General features: G+C 32.3%; 2 protein-coding genes across 5 annotated transcripts; both read right to left on the minus strand.

Moving 5' to 3' along the window:
* Positions 1-5,850: 5,850 nt before the first annotated feature.
* On the minus strand, positions 5,851-10,690 carry LOC18591861 (phosphoglycerate mutase-like protein 1). Of its 4 annotated transcripts, none has more exons than XM_007018263.3 (10): positions 10,332-10,690; positions 9,412-9,476; positions 9,038-9,145; positions 8,829-8,908; positions 8,278-8,434; positions 7,588-7,662; positions 7,379-7,464; positions 7,053-7,178; positions 6,425-6,469; positions 5,851-6,321 (listed from the first exon to the last, which is right to left on the minus strand). In XM_007018263.3, the coding sequence occupies exons 2-10, from the start codon at positions 9,472-9,474 to the stop codon at positions 6,198-6,200; spliced, it is 864 nt and encodes a 287-aa protein (XP_007018325.2). In that variant the 5' UTR covers positions 9,475-9,476; positions 10,332-10,690; the 3' UTR covers positions 5,851-6,197. The 4 variants fall into 4 exon arrangements, with proteins under 4 accessions (XP_007018325.2, XP_007018326.2, XP_017981800.1 ...); XM_007018264.3 differs by lacking the exon at positions 10,332-10,690 and adding an exon at positions 9,889-10,188; XM_018126311.2 differs by lacking the exon at positions 10,332-10,690 and adding an exon at positions 9,775-9,801.
* Positions 10,691-12,560: 1,870 nt separating this feature from the next.
* LOC18591863 (phosphoglycerate mutase-like protein 1) lies at positions 12,561-17,198 on the minus strand. Its single transcript, XM_018126371.2, has 10 exons — positions 16,894-17,198; positions 16,723-16,784; positions 16,521-16,628; positions 16,194-16,273; positions 15,410-15,572; positions 14,104-14,178; positions 13,873-13,961; positions 13,566-13,685; positions 13,008-13,052; positions 12,561-12,884 (listed from the first exon to the last, which is right to left on the minus strand). The coding sequence occupies exons 1-10, from the start codon at positions 17,027-17,029 to the stop codon at positions 12,770-12,772; spliced, it is 993 nt and encodes a 330-aa protein (XP_017981860.1). The 5' UTR covers positions 17,030-17,198; the 3' UTR covers positions 12,561-12,769.
* Between the last annotated feature and the right edge of the window lie 2,653 nt (positions 17,199-19,851).

Raw genomic sequence — 19,851 nt, forward strand, 5'->3', positions numbered from 1 at the left:
AATGAGAAATTGTAATGGAAGTAAATGTACGTATAAAGCTAGCTTCTTATATAGAGAGACTCTCAGTATTTTCTAGGCTGGTTCATATCTCTACTCATAACAACTAATTAAATAATTATGAGAGCATGCATATTCGATAGTCGAAGTCAAGGAGAAGGAAAAGGGGTGGAATTTAAGAAGGAAATAGAGGACGTAACTGGCTCATAACATTCCTTATTTGGTGAAAGAAGGAAGTAATGCGAATGTCAATGGAAGGGACTTTGAAAATACAGTCTGACTTCCATACCCAAGAACTTTCAAAAAATCTAATCTGATATACTATAATTTTCCTTCATTTACATCCAGTAGGTAGAACACGAATGAAACAAAATATATATATACCATTAAAATGCGTAAACATTTCCCAGAAAACCCACATCATAATTAAACTAATCAAATATAACTGATATGCAACTGCTAGCCACCTTACCAGAAAACTTAGAATAAAGAAATCGAAGGAAAAGATTAGTTGGGGAGGAAGAAACAAGACAGGCTCTATACTCGTGTTTTGGAAATTTGGAAAACGTTGTTTGTATAACGCCGTGGGCAGGGATGGAAGGCTTATATATATAACGGAAGGGAGGGCAATGGGAATGGTGACGCGTCAGCGGAAGAGCATGGAACATGTAGGGGTTTACTTTGATTCTTGGTAGTAGTAGTAATAATATTCAATCCATGCAACGTAAAGCAGGGATTATGGGTTTTTTGACTGTGTACGTGTGAACCATGCTGTACGCGTGACTCTAAAGAGTCTCCCTAGTCCCGTTCTGCTTGTTCTTTCCCTGTGTTTTTTTTTTTATTGTTAATTTCCTTGTTTTTCCTAGCTTTTTCTCTTGAAACTCGACTGCAATTTACAAGGCGGACCATTCTCCCGCTACGTTGCTCTATTAGAAGTAGTCAAACATTCAAGATATATATCTGCATTAATTTTCAGTAAAAGCATTAATTGATAATACTTGTATTGTTTAAGGAATTTTCTTGATGGATATATATATCTAGCTACCTACTCAATTCCTTTTCATTTGATTTAGTACTTGAGAACATGCCCCATTAATGAAGCTGCCCAAGTAAAGGTTTCAGTTTGGTCTCTTGTGTATATATAAATCAGATCAATAAGCTGAACAATCTCTATTTTGCATTTTCATAATAAAAATCTTAGACAAAAGTATTAATTTTTTATAAGTCTCAACCCATGTCTACAAATGTGCTAATTAATTTAAGATGTAATAATATAATTAATATTATATGTATGTATAATAATAGCGTATTAACAAGTGTGATAAAACAACTCAGAATATTAATATTATCTATAAAATATTCGTATATTTTAATGTGTTGACTTATACTATTGAATTTAAATTGCGACATAAACTAGTACAATAAATAAAATTAACAATATTTTTTAAAAAAATAATTAAATCATATAGGTAGCCTGGATTTGTACAGATAGAACTACCATTCATTCATCCCCCTACCCTACCATCTTTAATTTTGAGCTCCAGCTCCATGGGCTTTGGATTAACCAACAATTTAAAGAAACAAATATAGAAGAAAGAAAAATTATAGTTTTCTTTGTATATATATATATATATAGAGAGAGAGAGAGAGAGAAAGAGGCAATCGTGACAAATATTTTAAGGCAATGAATAAATAAAGAATAATGCATCAGTTGAATGACCCCACAAAGACCTTTACTGAATTGGGTGTTCAAAGTTTCAAACCTTTATAATTACGGCCTTTTTTAGGCTAAGTATGCGTCCACATGTGCATGGTGGAACAAATAATGATGACTGAGTCAGTTGGTCCGAATCGTTGCATTTAATTATTTATTTTTTTAGTTATTTTAGAGATTATTTATTTTTTTAATTATTTTAAAGAATAGTTATTGTGACAGAAACATCCGTGCTCCTACTTCGTATAGTTTTAAATTTTGAAAATAGAGTTTAATTAAATTTATAAATTATAAGTTATTGTTCTTAATATAAAAAATATGTTTGATAAGTGATGAAAAATACATATTTATAAACTAAAAAACCTAATCTATCTCTTACTGATATAGTAGCATTTTATTCTACTAAATTGTACAACGCTTTCGTTGCAATGACTTTTTACCTGCAAAAAAGAAAAACTTTTACACTAATTCGGAACTATCTTGACTCTCATCTTTTTCATGAGATACACATCACTGAAGATATAAGTTTGTTCTGATATCAAACATCACGAGTTAAAATTTAAGTTAAATCTTGTACGATTGTAAACTTTAAAAATAAAATTTAAATAAACTTATAAATCACAAGTTCACATTTTCAATTCAAAAGATATGCTTAATAAGTGATAAAAAATTTATATTTTTATACTCAAGACCAACTCCATCTCTTATTAATATGAGATTCGTAACATAATTAGTTATTTATTTTACAATTAATAATTGATTTTGCTTGGATTAATTAGCATCCTCACGAGGAAAAACAGCCTCTGGTCAAGTTCAAACTGGGATTATACATTGGGTTTCCCACTAATCTTTTAATTTTGAGCCGAAAGCAATATGCAAACCAAAAGCTCAAATAAAGAAAGCTCCCCTGTCATGACCTAGTAAAGCCTCCGCCTCAACAGCTGCAGTAATATACTTACAAGAAAACAAAACAATAAAAACCCTTAAATTCTAACATATAGTTTTAATATTGGCCAAAAAAAGTAAACAAACAAAAGAGAAAACAGAAAAGGTTCAAAGTGCAATGAGACTAATGGGTTGGTCAAATAATTCACTTGGCAAATAGCAGAAGCAAAAATAAAGTTGGTAGACGAGACTAGGAATGCAAATCCAGGTCCAAACCCAATGCTTTTAATCTTAAGAAGCATTTGGGCCAATGTCGTTAGCCTCTTAATCCTATTGGGACGCAAATTGCTGGCAAACACCCGAACCTCACAACCATTGGATTGGAACCCAAAGTTATCCCTGCCATACTTGTACATTATACATTTTCTAGGGGGAGGGGTGAGAGTATCACTGAATAGTCGATTAGGATTTGGTATGGATCTAGCATAATATTGATTCAACGGCAGAGATGGAGGAAAAAACTGATGCACCTTAATAATTAAAAAAAAAAGTAAGAAAATGACTGAAAAATCAGTCAAACTTTTAGTGCTAAATCCTATTAATCTCCAATATTATTTCTTTTAATTGGGAAAACATATAATTTGACATACTAAACTCAATTTACTTTCGTTGTTGTGTAGACTGTTCATTGCAGAATGTTAGTAATTAATCAAGTTTTGTGTTTAACTCCTTAAAAATCCATACTAACCCACTAATTAAGCTATGGGCGCAATACAAGCTAACCAGTAATCTCTTTCCAAAGTAAAACAATTATCCAGGCCCTTCCCATGTTCACATATTAAGGCCTTTTGAATAAAACCCAAAGCTGTTTAGGATTTGATGCTGAGAATTGAGATGACTATGTCAAGTTGGGCAACACTGGCTTTTTCTCCATATCCAACTGAGCTAAAGGAAATTTCCTCAACGATAGTTAGTCTTTCCACTGTCTGCCACAACTCAATAACAATGCAAGACGGTTTGACTAAGGAACTCAACGTTGCACCCACGACTATAGTTATTTCCTTTTTTATCTTATTTCAGCTGACTAAGTTTCCATTTTCCATCATTTTGCCAAATGACTAAAAAAAAAGCCTAAAAGTCTTCCTTTATCGGCCCAAATTCAGAGCATTAGTTTTCATGCACTAAGAAAATTAATCCAATCACACGTCTCTTCTTATACGCGCACTGAAATTTCACTTTCAAAAATGAAAATTTTAAATTTGTAAAACGAACATTCAACTTTAATTTTTAAAAAACCTTCTTTTGATGAGATATTTTATAAATTACTTAAATCATCGGATTGAATTTGTTGCTCTAGCATTTTAGGAGTTGACAAATGTAGATGGAACCAAATCATGGGAGTTTACTTTACAGCATATTTTGTTAATTATTTCAAACAATGAGAATGGGAGAAGGAGAATTAGATACTAAAACAATTATAACACGTTTGGTTTACAGAATAAATAAGAATGGAATAGAATAGTTATTACGTGAGAATATAATAGAATAAGTATTACGTAGTTTGGTATGACAAATGGAATAGAACAAGAATAATTATTATAACCTATTGTAGTGTTTGGTTGGTAACAATAACTTTAGAATAAAAAATGAATATAAAATAAAAAGATAAAAATACCTTTTATTATATATATATGATTATTTTATTTTATTTTATTTTCTAAATATTAATATTTTATTTATAGTCTAATAATTAACATTATAAAATACTAATATTTTATTTATAATTTAAATGTTATTATGATTGTTTATTTTTAAATTATTTTATTTTTAAACATTAATAATGTATAATTTATTTAAAATATTAAAATTTGATAGTTTAAATATTCATATTTTATTTATACTTTAATCATTAATATTAAATGTTATTATGATTATTTATTTTTATTTTATTTTATTTTTAAATATTAATAATTTATATTTTATTTATAATATTAATAAATTATCATTTAAATATTAATATTTTATTTATAATTTAAATTTTATTATGATTATTTATTTTTATTTAATTTTATCTTTTAAATATTAATAATTTATATTTTTTAAATATTAATAATTGATTATTTAAGTATTAATATTTTATTTATAATTTAATCATTAATATTATAAAATACTACTATTTTATTTATAATTTAAATGCTATTATGATTATTTGTTTTTAGTTTGTTTTTTAAATATTAATAATTTATAATTGATTTAAAATATTAATAATTGGTAATTTAATTTATAATATAAATATTATTATTATGAAAATATAAATACTTTTAATGAATTTTAAATTCAAGATATTTTATAATATATAATTAATAACTTAACCTTTTTATTATAATAAGATTTATTTTTCTCTATTTGCATTTTTCATTTTTAATTTAAATTCCACTTAATAATTAAAATTTTAATATTTTAAAATATTAATTTTTTATTTATAATTTAAATATATTATAATTAAAATATGAAAATATTAATAATTTTTTAATTTTAATTTAAAATATTAATTTTATAAGTTTAAGTTTGTAATTTTTAAAAATAAATAAAGATATTTTAGTCCAAAATGTTTAAATTTTATTTTCATGGGTGTGAAATAGCTAATTCCATGAGAGAAGATGGTACTAGCTATTTCAAGTTTTTGCCAAATTTTGAAGAATAGCCATTCCTTTTGGAATGACTATTCCTTCTCCAAAAACAAACCAAATAAGGGGATAAAATTTTGTAAGGAGTAGAGAGGGAATGGCTTAGCCATTCCCCCAACCAAACATGACCTTATTGTTGACGCACAGCTCAAAACTTGACGCTAATAATTTTGTCACAATGAATCAAAATACTATCTTAACACAATAGCTTAAAGTATTAACTTTATGAGCCTAAGTGCCATGAACAAGTAGTTTAAGATCATCTTAGATACTTCAAGATTTCAAAGGGTTGAAGCTATTATAAGTTGAACATCGTGGGTGCCCATAGATAGATATATATATATATGCTTATGAAAGATGGGCAACGTCATTACCCATCAAACGTCCAAAATTTCAAATGGCATTGTCTTATTCGTTCCTCTTGTATCTTAGGGGGAAAAATCCAAATGATGTTGTAAGCAAGCAGAGGATAAACTAATGAAACTTGATTGACTATGATAGAATAGGAATAGAACAAAATGTAGAAATTGTAACTTTAAAAAACAGAGTGCCCCGTGGAAGACAATGTAATTAAGAGCGGACTTTCCTTATTTAAAGTTAGAAATATAAGAAAAGAGTGGGTCTTTGTAATAGTAAAACAACAGCGATGGCAAATCGGTCATAACCAAATTGATAAGAACGACCAAACATAAAGTAGTAAGCCGACTTGGCGTTCTTAGCTACATCTGCATCCAGGATGCAGATATATATATATATATACACGTAGCAACCTTATCACAGGGTTTTTTTTTTAATTATTCGTTTGGAAATGATATGGTGTCCGAAGAAAGAAAGGCAAGTAGTCAGTAGATCGAAAGGAAAATTGTTCGGAAAGCACCTAGCTATGATCTAGCGGTCAGTGTTCAATCTGGATATCAGTTGGTCACTTCCTCCACTGATATATTCTCCTTGGCAGAATCTCTTGGGAGCTCAAGCCCGTAAGGGATTCGTCCACAATGGATAGTGGTTGGTAAGGAATCTGATTCCAAACCCATTACGCTACAAAAGAGAAACTAGAATGAGCATAAACGCCTTTATATACATATTTTTAAATTTTTTGTTCTTTAATTTTTTTAAAATAATACCAAATTTGCATGCTCACCTTTCATAAAAAATGGCTATGGATCGGATTTCACAATTTTTAAATCTGCATGAACAGTTTAATAGATGCCTTCTGATCAGTCATTAATTAAAATTAAAAACATTGAAAGCGAGTCAATGGTAACACACCAATGCCGAAATAAAACTATATTTCATATTCATATGAATACAAGATACACTACAAAGCATGCATAAAGGTACTTTATCAAATTAATCTTATTTGTAGTAACCTTAGAGGCTACAAAAATGGTAAGGGTCGTTCTAATATTTGCTTAATAATACGACAAAATGCAATTATATGAGTTGGTTAGATTTGTAAAATCATGTTTCATGCTTACAATATCATGAATAAAAAAGGTTGTTGTCGGTCAATATTGTGTTATAAAGTTGATGGTATAGACTTAGACATATCTATATAAAATGAAAATCAAAGATAAGGAAACAAAAATGGAAGTGTGATGAAATTAATCCTCTCCTACCTAATATAGATAAGAAAGAATATTAAAAGAGGATTGCTTAGGCATCCAGCAAAGAGGTTGAGGAGTCAATGTTTCGATCAGGTTGTGGTGAGGACAATATGCAGTTAGTCAATTTAGCACTCATGAATTAAAGAGAAATATGATACTCACCGGCTGAGTGGATCACCTTCCATTAAGGGGCAACACTTATTGCTCTTAATAAGTTCAGTCATTGCTTGCTGCAGGAACACACCATGGCTGACCACTGCTATCTCCTTTTCCTTTCGTCCACACAACCTAGAAAATTAAAGGCAAGTTGAGTACAAGTGGCTTTTGCTTTCAACCAAGAAGGAGCTATAATAACTTCTATGTGCCTATCTCGTTTTCATGATAAACACTGCTAGTCTAGATTTCAGCAATTATGGTTTTTGTTATCATGTGTGACAACAGCCGGCCCAAGTTTTGTAACCAATGGAAAATGATTTTGAGCACCTCACCATTTGATGAACTTCATTCCTCTAGCTACAACTGCTTCATGGGATTCTTTTTCTCCTTTCCACAAAACGTCATCTTCACTTTCAATCTGAACATTAGAAGTGTAGTATTAATGTTGATGAAAACTTGTACTCAAGGGGCAGCAAGCTATTTTAAGATCAATGGAATGCAACCAAGACCGCGGGGAAAACCGTGACTAAAGAATACTTGCCAATGAAAAATCAACATCAGGGAAACGAGAACGGTACAGGCTGATGGATCTTCTCTTGTCACATTCATATTTTCCCTACATTGAATTCAACATTTTAGAATTGAGAAAAAAAAAAACATGAAAACACAAGCTTTCATAACTCTATAACTTTGCTATGTTTGGTAAGAGGGAAAAAAGAAAAAAAAATAATATTTCTTTTTTGATAGGATTAGAAAATAGGTATATTTGTTCTTTTCTCTTCCGTCTAATTGTCTCATTCAACTTAAATTAACTACTATATTCAAACTTTACCTATAATCTCTTTTATTCCTTTTTTTTCTCATCATTCCTACCACACGCAAGGATGGAAGAACAATTTTCCTTCCTCTCCATTTTTTTTCCCTTTTCTCATTACTTTTTAACCTCTCCTCTACTATTTTTCTTTCTTTCCAACCAAACATAGCAACTAAAGAGTGCATCCTCCATGTGAAGATAAGACAACATGGTCCATACTTGCTTGATTAACGGGTGGATGAGGATTATTTAAAGGTGAATGCCAAAAGAAAATGGTGTCAAACAATGACCCCGATGATAATGTCTGTCTAGCATGTTCTCAATAATAAATGCATAGCTGTTATAATGCTGTGTAAGTCTGAGAAGAGGCATGTGAGCCCGCCTAACCTATGCTGTAGTTAGATGTCAGCAACATACCATACGTTCTCGACAAAGTTCATATGATATGATTGGTAGGCGATTGAAAGTCGATGTCTCAGCATTCTTTACATTTTCCTCCTCAAACGGAGTAACATAGAACCGATCAGCCGGCTGGCCTTCTCCACGAAAAATTCCAACTGCTGTTTGTAATGTCCTGCAATTTAACCATTAAAAAGCATCAATGGGGCTACAACAACGGGAACATTTGTTAAATATATATGTTAAATATGTCGGATATTATGTTGACTTTGAAGTTCATCCAAATCAACTCTTGAAGCATGAGAGATTGAAGCCTGCCGTCTATTACCAATATCTAAACATTTTCACTGTGAAATGATTTAAGAAAAGAGTGTCGTACTAGAGCAAATGAGGCATATAAATTGGGTTTGTTGCAAAGAAGAGGAAGATTGGTTACAAGAACATCCCTCAGAGAGACTAAATTGTTTTCAGGAATTTCTTGACGAAGTCAGGGTGATAGCGATATTCAAGGATGTAATTAAGTCATATTTACGAGAGGAGAGACTGAAATATGAGGAAAACTCCGGTACCTTGTCATAGGGGAAGTGATGACGACCTCAATCTTCTCAAGCAGTCCACTTGCACAAACATATCTCCGCTGATCACAAACCTGTTTCAAAGATGTGTAAATGGGCGAACCGCTATATTTGACAATATCCTCATTACAGCACTCTTCTGGAAGACGACACAGAAAAATAATACAAATAATAAATGATTCTAATCGCAAGCTGTCTATCACCTGCTGCCAGCCCTGAGAGGAGAGTTCAGCGTCAAAATATTCAAATGATGTTAGTGGATCACGACTCTTCTCTGATTCTAGATTGTGGACTCCTTGTGCATGCCTCACCTGAATGTGAACATACACAACAAACTGCTGTAAATATTAACTAAAAATCAACAAAATAGTAATAACTTGATAGATATCATTGTTGATTCCATCAAGTTTGGAGCTGCTAGCTTGTCTAAACTTCACATAATTTGGCTTAGCAGCACTCTTTTATGTTTCTAGCTTCTTTTGCGTGCATCTCTGATCCCCCCCTTCCCCCCCGCGACAATCGGTGCAAAATAAGGAAAAGAAAGGTTTCCTTGATGAAAAATAATTAGAGAACAAACCAGATGAAGAACTTTATAACTGGCAAACGGGTATGGGGATGGAGCTGCTGCAAATTTATCCATTTCTGCAAATGCAAAAAAACAGAGCAAGATAAAGACAACCAAAACAAGAAAGGCAGAAGAACCATAAATGAATGGAAGGTAAAATTTGGCTTAGAGTAACTAGACGGAGCTACCAATGGGAATTTAATGCGAGACCAGTCCTAAGCAACTAATCCATGTTTTTAAAATCTATTATTTCCGTTGCCCTAGTCCCATAGAAAATTATAATAAAGAATGCTTTCTTTCCTTCAATCCTCGTTTGAGTTCTAAAGTCTAACCAGACAAGCAAATAAAAAACAAAACAGGACATGACTAATGTACTTGAATCAGAGGTTTGTCGATTCAAATAATGTGCCCGAAGTAATTCTCCTCGTAGCTGTGCAAAGTTGAACACTAGATACTATATTTAAACGCATCGGAATTGACCAGGCTTACCGTGGAAGAAAACAAGCCCTGGCCCTCTTCCTTTTCGAGTATGAAAATCTAAAACCTACTAATGTCTCAAACACTAAAAAGAGAAAACTGAGCCTTGTCTAGAAAACCTGTCATGAGAAGACGTTGTTGACGACTAAAGACCCATGACGAAATATGATCCTTTAAGGAACATATTGAACAGAGAAATTTCCCTGGTAAATGCATATGCAGAGATAGCAAAACAAAACTAAACAAGCAACTATATGCCTTTTGATTTTTCCGAGCTTATAAGTTGATAAATAATCAAACCACAAGTTGACACAGGGCATACAATTTCCACATGACCTTACACAATTATAGTCTGTACTAGTAAATAATTCAAAGATAAGGATTGATCAGAAACTAAAGCAATGAGCATGCACTTATGCAAGAAAAAGAAGAGCAATAAGCATGCGGGTTTTTACCAGAGCGATACGAGGGGAGGAAAAGAATATCCGAAACCGAGAGGAAAGAAAAGAAAATTCAGAAAACGTCAACAGCTTAGAGGCATGATTGTCGGAAAAAGGAAAAAGTCAGATAAAACTGGTCAACTCAAGCCGGTGGGCGTCGGCAGCTAGTTTAGTTTGAATTTTTTTTTTTTTGGTTCTTTTTCTATTTTGGTGTTTTAACAAGACGATTATTCTAAAAAACAGTAAACAACTCCTTCATGGCTATTCTCATAGGTTACCAATCTGACAAGTTTTACCGACTTTGGAGTTCAGGAATTTCAATTTTTTTCCTTCTTTTGATCGGGTGCCCTAGTCAGCTACCTTCTTCATTGCTAGTAACATTGCTTCTACGGAAGCATTAACCCTTATTGCGTTACGCTATCACTCATGCTTTCTTTTCTTCCATTCTTTTTTTCTTGTCTTTTTTCTTTTCAAAATATTATTAAAATTAATTTTTATTCGGAATGCTATCAAGGAAATGATACATCTAAACTCAACCTTTGATTAAGGCATACTTGGTTGCAAGGGCGGAGTTAGCCAACTAATCAAAAACTAAGAAAAATAAAAGTTAAAAATTTAACCGATAAACAAAAAATTCAGAATATATAATAATTTTATATAACATATAAATCAAACGGAATGAAAAAAAGATTTACAACAATTTTTTAAAAAAATTGTGTTCAACGTTTAAAAAATAAATTGTGTTTCAGTGGTGAATTATAAAAAAGAGAGTAAAATAATAAAAAAAAAAAAACAATGCTTGCTGGCTTCAGCTTCGTAGCATGTGCCACCCATCAAAACTCGTATTTATGAATTATGTTGTTGGTTTGAAAATTGATAGAGATTCTCTTTGCTAGTCCATAAATCAAAACCAAAGAAATGAATTGATTTTTTTTTCGATATTGATGTATAGTTAGAGTGAAGTTTGTCCAGTAAGGATGACAATCAATACTTGCTAAGATTTTTTGTAAATCAAAGAGCTTTAAAAAGAAATGGCTCTAAACTTTAATTGTTCTTGTTGGTAGACTACTAGGTTTTAGATGTGTTATGTTTTATTATACATAGTTTATCTTATATTAAGAACATGTCTTATATATTTTTGTTGCAATACTACGAAAATGAGGTAGCTTTTGCACTCATTTATTAAGTAATGAAATTTCATTAAATGCTTTAAAAATAATAAAAAGACAAATGAGAATAGAACGAGAAAAAGAAGAGAGAGAAAAAAGTGTAGAAAAACTTAAAAAGTAAGATAAAATTGAGTAAGATTTATGATGTCATTTTATTAAAAAATTATTAAAAAAATTTAAAAATATATAATATTTATTTGTGGGGTATGGCCTTAATAATATTAGGATGCTATCTTCCACTCCTAATTAATATATATATATATATATAGATAATGAATAAAATATTTTAAAATTTTTTGGTTAACTACCCGCCGCTCCTGCTTGGTTGGACTTGTGACTTTAAGGTCAATAGCCAACAGCTCAAGTCGTTGGGCCGATCAGAGTTTAAATAAAATTGACTGCTGCTTGTGTTTGAAAGGAAAAAGTTCAAAGGTAATCTAGAAGTTAAAATGGGATGAGTTCCAACGTGATCTCATCCTGTTCTACTTCTTTCGGAGCCAAGGAAAAAGCACGAAACAAGACAGGTAAGGAGCTTTCAAAGTTGATGCACGTTGTTCTTGGTAGGACAGCCATGAAACATGAGAACCTCGTGGCATTTCATTTATCAGGCCAGGCACAAGGAAGTGTCTTCTCACCATCTTTATCTGGACAGCCCTCTAGAGACGTGCAATCAGGAGCCTTCTCAGTTTGCATGAACTTTAGTATGATTAGCCTCCAGCTTTCCAGCTTTCATTCCCATTCATTTTGATGGAATTCTCATGCTGCAGGTATACCGAGCCCGATAAGAGTCATGTGAGTTTAATCCTTGATTGGGGGAACTTAATCATGCTAGATCATGGATCAGCAAAATATCAATGCCTTTCAGAACCCCAATACAAAAGTCAATTCAAAATTGGAGTCAATGTCTGTATTAATTTTAACCCCAAGAGCTGGCAGCCAGTTGATCAAACCCAGACAGCTCAAAGGAAAATTGATGATACTGCCAGACATATTACAGAGTACAGACATACAAGTACAACGATGCAACGCTGAACACGCTCTCTCAAAAGACAATAATAGAATGCAAGGGTTCAAATGGTCCATCATAAAGAATTGACACTTGTAAGTGTTTAAAGCATTTTGATGTGACATATACTTGAATAATTGCCTAACATAGCCTGAGAGCTTACAAAATTTTCAAGTACCTAATGTTTTTGTAGTGTAACAATTATCTCAGTAAACTTGCAAAGAATCATATATGGATATCAAACTCATTCCTGATTGGTCGTCTCTCCAGATTAATAACTACTTGGCCACTCCTTCCTCTGCATGCTTCTCATCAGCAACATCACTTGGAAGATCAAGTCCACTAGGGATTTTTCCAGGATAGTTAGTTGTTGCGGGATCTGATCCCATCATACTGCAACAAAAAGTAAAGCAAAAAAAAAAAAAGGAAAAAAGAGATGAAAAGAAAAGGTTTCAACAATTGCACATGAGCAATAAAATGAATTCTACCACCAAGCTTTTAAAATATCTTGCTTACCTTTTATCAACAATAACTACAGAGCGAAGCTCACAATTCGCAAAGCTGCAAAAGACATAACAACATCTTCTTATTAGTCTGCAACAATCCAAGGTTTTGAGTAAGTATGCAATTGGTGGGTTATCTAAGGGAAATCCCTCAGCAAACTCTGATTCAAACTTGCTATAAACTAAAATTTTTCCCCAAAAAAAAATACATTTCACTATTTAAAATTTCTTGCATGTAAAGGAAAAAAAATTTTCAACTTCATGTCATTCAGTCAGACATAGAATTGCACTCCATTCTGTAGAGGACAAGCAGACAGAGCAATAATAGAGAAAATGCAAGGACCTCAAATACAAGATTTCGTTTTATCAGTAATTTCAACTTTCAAAGCTAAGTAGATCTATCAAGAAACACTTTTCCTCTGTTCCTGTCATGTAAAGATACACTAAAAGTAAATAAAAATATCAAATTGAAAAAAATAGAAAAAGCAGGCATCTATACTAATATATATTGCCTATATTGTAACCCTCCTTCATAATGGTTAATTAACATTGGACATTTTGCAGAACTCACTGTTTGCATATGTCATTCTTCACAGCTGGATGACAATCACTCCCAAAAGCACTTAAGGTATGGTACAAGAATCCACTGTGGGTAACAACTGCAATTTCCCTCTCTTTTCGCGTCCACAACCTGCAGCAAATGATAAATGGATAAAGGAAAAAAAATGGTGAGGAGTAAATGAACTAGCTATGGGATAATGCAATTTTAGTTCAATGTAAGATCTAGCAATTTCCAGGCTTGAACACTTTCATTTCTTTCATATGTTGATCAGGAGAAAGGGAAATTTTTGTTACGCAGAAACAAATAGGCCACTCACCAGTTCAAGAATTTCATTCCTCTAACTGCAACTTCTTCATTCTTTTCTCTAGTATTAGCTTCCCACAAAATATCCTCATTGCTTTCTATCTAAAGGAAAAAATGAAACAAGAATTCTTCCAATCAACCAATGTTGACTTCGAAATTATAACGATTGCTGATATCAGTAAAACAAATGAAAATCATAACTGCTTGATCAGAAAAGCTACACTAATTATGACAATCTACTTGCCAGAGAAAAATCAATTGCAGGAAAGAGAGGCCGATACTCGTTGATGCTTTTTCTTCTATCACATGGATGGACTCCCTGTGGTTCAGTATTTAGAGGGAAAAAAGATCACAATGAGAGGAGTAAGGCATAACATCAAAAGTCCAACAAAAATAAGAGAAAATATAGGCAATTGATATAAGCTGCAAAGTCTGCCATATGACCTAACTCTAAGTACACACATTTCCAACTTATGGTAGTTTCTCACATTAACTATACTAGGATTTGCAATATCAATTCTTCTTTAAATTCAGAATTTCTCAAGTTAAAGGTCATGTGCTATGGAAGCAATACAGATGACCTACATTTACCAGCAAACTGAAAAAAGCTGGGTTATGTTACAAGTCTCCAACACATATAATGGGGATTGCACTGTAGGTGTCAAAACCATCCAACTTCCAGCATTTATAATGACATGCCTAAATCATTATTATTATAATTTATCACAACCTTGAAGAGAAATAGAAATAAAACAAGAATATCTTCCAATCTTGACATCTATGCTGAGTCTGTGACCAGTAGAAGCACCTTCAAATGCATATTATGTGTCCAGGCAAATTTCACAGATATCTACCACGGATGTTTTGCAATAAGTTTTACATTTTGGGAGCTAGATCACCGATAGGACATGGTTAACAATAGATTTATACAGACGTAAAGAAGTTAAACATTGCTGCATTAGAAATCCTCACTCAAAAGAAGAAAAGGGGAAATTTAAATTGCACCAAGTAAAAAAAATAAATACATAGTTAAGATATACCATTTATTCCACAAGCAAAGTTTTGGAGTTTGATCAAGTATTATAAGTATTGCTGGATATTGAATATCAATGTTAAATATTGAAAAAAACTAAAAATTTTAGTGTTACAAAAATTTTTATCAGGGGAAAAGGGAGCAATCTACTTGTAAGAAACTAAAATAATGACTTTGCATATCCACTATGGCACCCAATTGGGATCTCTTCAACTAGAATACTTGACAGAGAGTTGACATAAAATTATTCCATTCTTTTAATATCAGTGGAGAAAACAAAGTTCATTCCTATGCTATGCATGCATGAAATTGACTATCCATATTCATTGTACACCAGACAAATAATTGATTCAACAGCATACCAAAATGTAGGCAGAAACACATGAAATGGTACATAAATTCTTCATATAGTGTCTACCTCAAACGGAACTTATTTTCTCTGTTTTCTTTATGTATAAAAGCAAGTCCAAAAGGTCCATACAGGGATTTAGTTTTTATAAGAAGTTCAAGGACATACCAAATGTTCCCGGCAAAGCTCAACTGCTACAAATGGAGGGCAATTCAGACTTGAAATTGCAGGATGGTGACTTTCCCCTGCATTTTCCACCATCAGTGGAGGTATGTCTATCCCATCCCTATACCCTTCACCACCAAAGGCTCCCACTGCAGTTTGCATAGTCCTATAACACCAAAATTTCCAAAATCCATTATTTCCAAACAACCAGAGCATGAGAATAAGTAAAAAATAGAATTTAAAAAACAGGTATTCATTTATAAAATGCAGAATGAATTTTTCCAGGCAATGCACATTCTCAGCAATAAACAATAATTACAATCCCCACATAATTTAATTAGTTGTTTTCAATTTTCCTCTGCATATGCTTCCTGTCCTTTCCTCTTCTTTTTCACTAAACTTGTTTTATGAAGCATACCTTTACTCTTACACTAAAAAAGTGTGCGCATAAACCTAGGCAAGTAGGCATAAGCTTTAAAATTTTCTGTTGCTATCGTAAAATATAATAGTACCACTCTTGGCAACGGAAACCAAAAAAAAAAGGGAAATCGGAAATAATTCCACAAAAGAAACACTACAGCCAGGAAGAAATGGGTTCACTGATTAACATAAGCATAAAAACGACAAAGGAAGGATAAACAATACTATATGCTAAGTGCTAACTTACCAAAATGATGCCAAGAAGTACTCTTTTTCTAAAAATAATACTAAAAGAGAAAGAAGGGCAACGAAAAGTGTCAAACACACAAAATCTTGACAAAGAAACTAACTAATCTTAAAGTTATACCTGAGCAAAGGGGATACAATGACCAAATCAATCTTCTTGGAAAGCCCGGTTTCTTGAACATGCTTGCGCAGATTATCAACCTGTTAAAAGTACAAATACAATTACAATCAAGCATTATTCTTTCCACTGATTGCAAAATAAAAACGCATCATTCCAAAGCAGATTCGTTAAACTCTAAAACTAGCTTTGATGCACATTCTAAATCTCGAAAGATAGTAAAAGGTACACAAAGAAACAGAAATTCAGATTCTCTAATAAATCCCAGATAAACCCAATTGCTAAATTTTTCACCTTTTCTTGAAAAACCAATGATTTTCGATTACATACCTGCTGCCAGCCAAGTGGCGTGAGATGGGCATCGAAAAGCTCTTCAGATAAATAAGCGGCATGATCTTTTTCCCCTGCTACATTATGAATCCCCTGAGCATGCCTCACCTGCATAAAATAATTCCAATATGAAACCAAAATGGGTTTATCATTTTAATTCCAAACGAATAAAAAAAAAAAGATTTACAGCAAGATCACAAACCAGATGCAGTGTTTTACAACGTTGCAAAGGGTATAGTCCTGGGTTGGTTGTTGCATCCATATCTGCACTCACCCAAAACAAAGAGCAACAACTTTTATATATTCAATGCAACAAGATCCCAATCTTGCATCAAGAAAACAGAGAATGAGGAGGAGGTAGAGAACAAGGTACCCGAGAGAGAAGCAGTGGTACGGTTGAAAGAAAGTTGTTTTGGTTTTGGCTTTGGAAAGGTAGAGGGGGAAATACACCAGCAGGAGGAATAATAAGAAGATGATGGTAATTGAATGTTACAACTGGCAATGGTCATGTTAAAAATTGTTTCTTTATAAGGTAAGTTGCTCTTTGCCTCCCCTCTCTCTTTGCTTGATTCCGTCCCTGGAAACTCGTGAAGTTCCAGTTTTCGTGTGAGTTAAATTATCTTACGCACACGGTGAGGCCGACTTTAACCGAAACCTGAATAACTCCTACAGAGAAAAATGAAAGATAAAAGAAACTCCTTATATGCAGTCGTATTGGACCAGAGATTTTGAACCACTTGGCATATTCTCCATCACTTTGCGTCATCAACTTCTTCTCTCAATTTGGGTTTCATGACAAAGACATGAAACATTTTTCGATTTTTTTAGTGTGCATTTTTTGTATTTTGGAACAACTTTTCTAAGATTTGGTCTGCTCTGTCTCTGTTCCTTACAAACTAGTAATATATTTATTTTTTTCTTGAATTAGTAGATTAAAATAAATTGAGCTTTAACAAAGACCAACCAAGGTAGCTCGTTCAGGTTCTCCATTTTGACCCGATTCATCATTTTTAGTAAATGAATTACTTGTTTTTATTAGAAGTTTAGTTCAAAATGTGTACTTAAATTATATATAAATGTACTAACATGAAAATATTTCCATTTATTTTAATAATATTACTCTCTAGCCTGAAGCCCAAATTAGACTTCCCTTGGACTCACCTGAACTCGATCTATATATACTTTAAAGCTCACATTTTTATCTTATTTTAAAAAATTATGTATTAATTAATAAATTAAATATTTGAATAATTAATAATTTGAAAAATTGTGGGGTTGGTCTTAACACATTTATGAGTTTGGTTACATGGTCCCGGCTGACAAACTTGAAGAATTGCTACTGGTGTTTCATTCCAACTTTTTGACTTAACTTTGGTCAAATTAAAACTAAAGGATTTGATTCATGAACACTTTCAACATGGAGGTTCTACTTAATTAAACTACAATAAGTTTTACATGTTTCATGTTTTTCACAAATTATTCGTAAGAATTTAAATACATATTAGTGCCAAGAAAAACAAAAATAGCATATCTTTTTATTTCATGAGAATAAATGATGAATAAAAATAGAAGAAGAATAGCTTAACTATTCTACGTACCCAACATACTCTCAATTTCGTCTGCACTTTGCATATGCCTCGGAATTTTGAAAAGTATTAAATTTGTGTACAATGTTTTTATGCATATTTGCATCAATTGTTTAAAAGGTTTGATTTTATTCTTTACAAGCATATCCTTTAGACTGGAAGATGCTGTTCGCTTTACTTGATTAAATTCTCTAGTTAAACTAGGGATCTATGGCAAAAAGAGGAGGTTTTGGATTGGAATATGCTTCGCTTGATTTGATTCTTGACAATCATATATTATTCCAATTATTGAATGAAAAAGAGGGGAAGAGAATATTGAATGATTAATTACAAGCATCGCATCAGATTTGTAACCGAAAAAAATAAACTCAAGCAATTAAGTTTGATATTAAGGGAAAAACGCAAGTTTAATTTTGTAATTGTCAAGCTTTGAGAGGAAATAATTGGACATTGCAAATTGGGCCTATGGCATATGAATTTTAAGTGAGGGGAAAGCTCAAAGCAGCTTTGTGCATGGGTTTGGCTCAAATCCAAGATAAGGGGCCTAGACTCAGTTGAGCCAGGACTAACTCAACACTGAAAAATGAAGTCTGAGACAAAGTTGTTTAATGGGCCTTTCTAGACCAAAACCACAAGCCAGGCTGAGTCGCTGCCATTCACAGTTGAAAATTGGACTGGGAAACTTGCTGGTGGCCCAACTACTGTCGCAGCAAAGCACGACAGTGGGGGCCAACTCATCTAGGGGTCGTTTAAGCTTTTTATAGAATTAAGCAAATTTAAACATAAAATGAGGGCAATTAGAAACAAATTTATTCGAATTATAAATTAAATTTTGTACACAAACAATCTAAAACTCAAACGATTGATGTTTAAAGCAGCACAGATGATTAATTACTTGTCATTAAAGAAGCAAAAAAAAACAAAGAGAAGTGCTTGGTCATGCATGCATATTGCCAGCATACCTTCACCATGATCACATGAAATGGAAGGGGGTACGATTCTCATGTTGGGTTAATGTGAGACATTTTTAGGTGATTTGTCTCTAAGTTCCTTGTCAATGAGGGCAGTGAACAGTGCATCTTCTATTTATCTTATGGCCGTAAAAGAAAAGTCGACAGAGATAGCTTGGTTGTTTTTTTCCCCTTTGGGGATAAGAAATGTTATGCAAATTTAGTCAGCAAAAACTTACTAGCCATAGTTTTCCTTCTTGCTACGGAAATAACATAAGCTTTTTTTTTTTTTCAAGAAATGTCCTTTGTTTGTTAGCTAGCAACTAAGGAAAGAATGAATGAAATATATTGGAATCTTCGCAAAATATCTTAAAACCTTGGATGCTAAGCTTTCAAGTTCGAAAGCTTGCGAAATGGAATTGTTAATTGATGACATAAGAGAAAGTTAACTTTTTTTTTTTTTTGTAATTCAAAATAATCTAATGATTAAGGTAAGCTACACCGATCTTGATCTTTAAATTTTAACATGCATGCATCACGCACGAAAATTAATTAATCACCTTATAAATTTTCTTTGTTGCCTTTTTTTATGTTGATTGAACACTCTTGCGTTGGATTCATTGACTCCTCCAAAACTTATTAATCTTGTCGATTATGTAATTTTATTTTATCAAAATTATATTAAACCACAGCAACATACACGCGTGTTAAACCTAATTGACCATCATCGTCTTAGTACCAAATTGCTATAAATATTATTATAGAGAAAAAGGAAAAAGACAATTTACTTGATAC

This window comes from Theobroma cacao, chromosome 8 (genome assembly GCF_053813885.1).
Source record: "Theobroma cacao isolate CCN51 chromosome 8, ASM5381388v1, whole genome shotgun sequence".
Classification (NCBI taxonomy): domain Eukaryota; kingdom Viridiplantae; phylum Streptophyta; class Magnoliopsida; order Malvales; family Malvaceae; genus Theobroma; species Theobroma cacao.

What these genes read in the sequence shown, in the direction of transcription:
- LOC18591861 (XM_007018263.3), bottom strand. Translation starts at nt 9,474, where the DNA reads ATGGATAAATTTGCAGCAGCTCCATCCCCATACCCGTTTGCCAGTTAT. An exon ending in GTTATAAAGTTCTTCATCTG is followed by an intron (nt 9,146 to 9,411) that starts GTTTGTTCTCTA and finishes GTTCACATTCAG; the next exon opens with GTGAGGCATGCACAAGGAGT. An exon ending in CCTCTCAGGGCTGGCAGCAG is followed by an intron (nt 8,909 to 9,037) that starts GTGATAGACAGC and finishes TCTTTGAAACAG; the next exon opens with GTTTGTGATCAGCGGAGATA.
- LOC18591863 (XM_018126371.2), bottom strand. Translation starts at nt 17,029, where the DNA reads ATGACCATTGCCAGTTGTAACATTCAATTACCATCATCTTCTTATTAT. An exon ending in AGCTTTGCCGGGAACATTTG is followed by an intron (nt 14,179 to 15,409) that starts GTATGTCCTTGA and finishes ACTGAACCACAG; the next exon opens with GGAGTCCATCCATGTGATAG. An exon ending in GTAGTTATTGTTGATAAAAG is followed by an intron (nt 12,885 to 13,007) that starts GTAAGCAAGATA and finishes TTTTTGTTGCAG; the next exon opens with TATGATGGGATCAGATCCCG.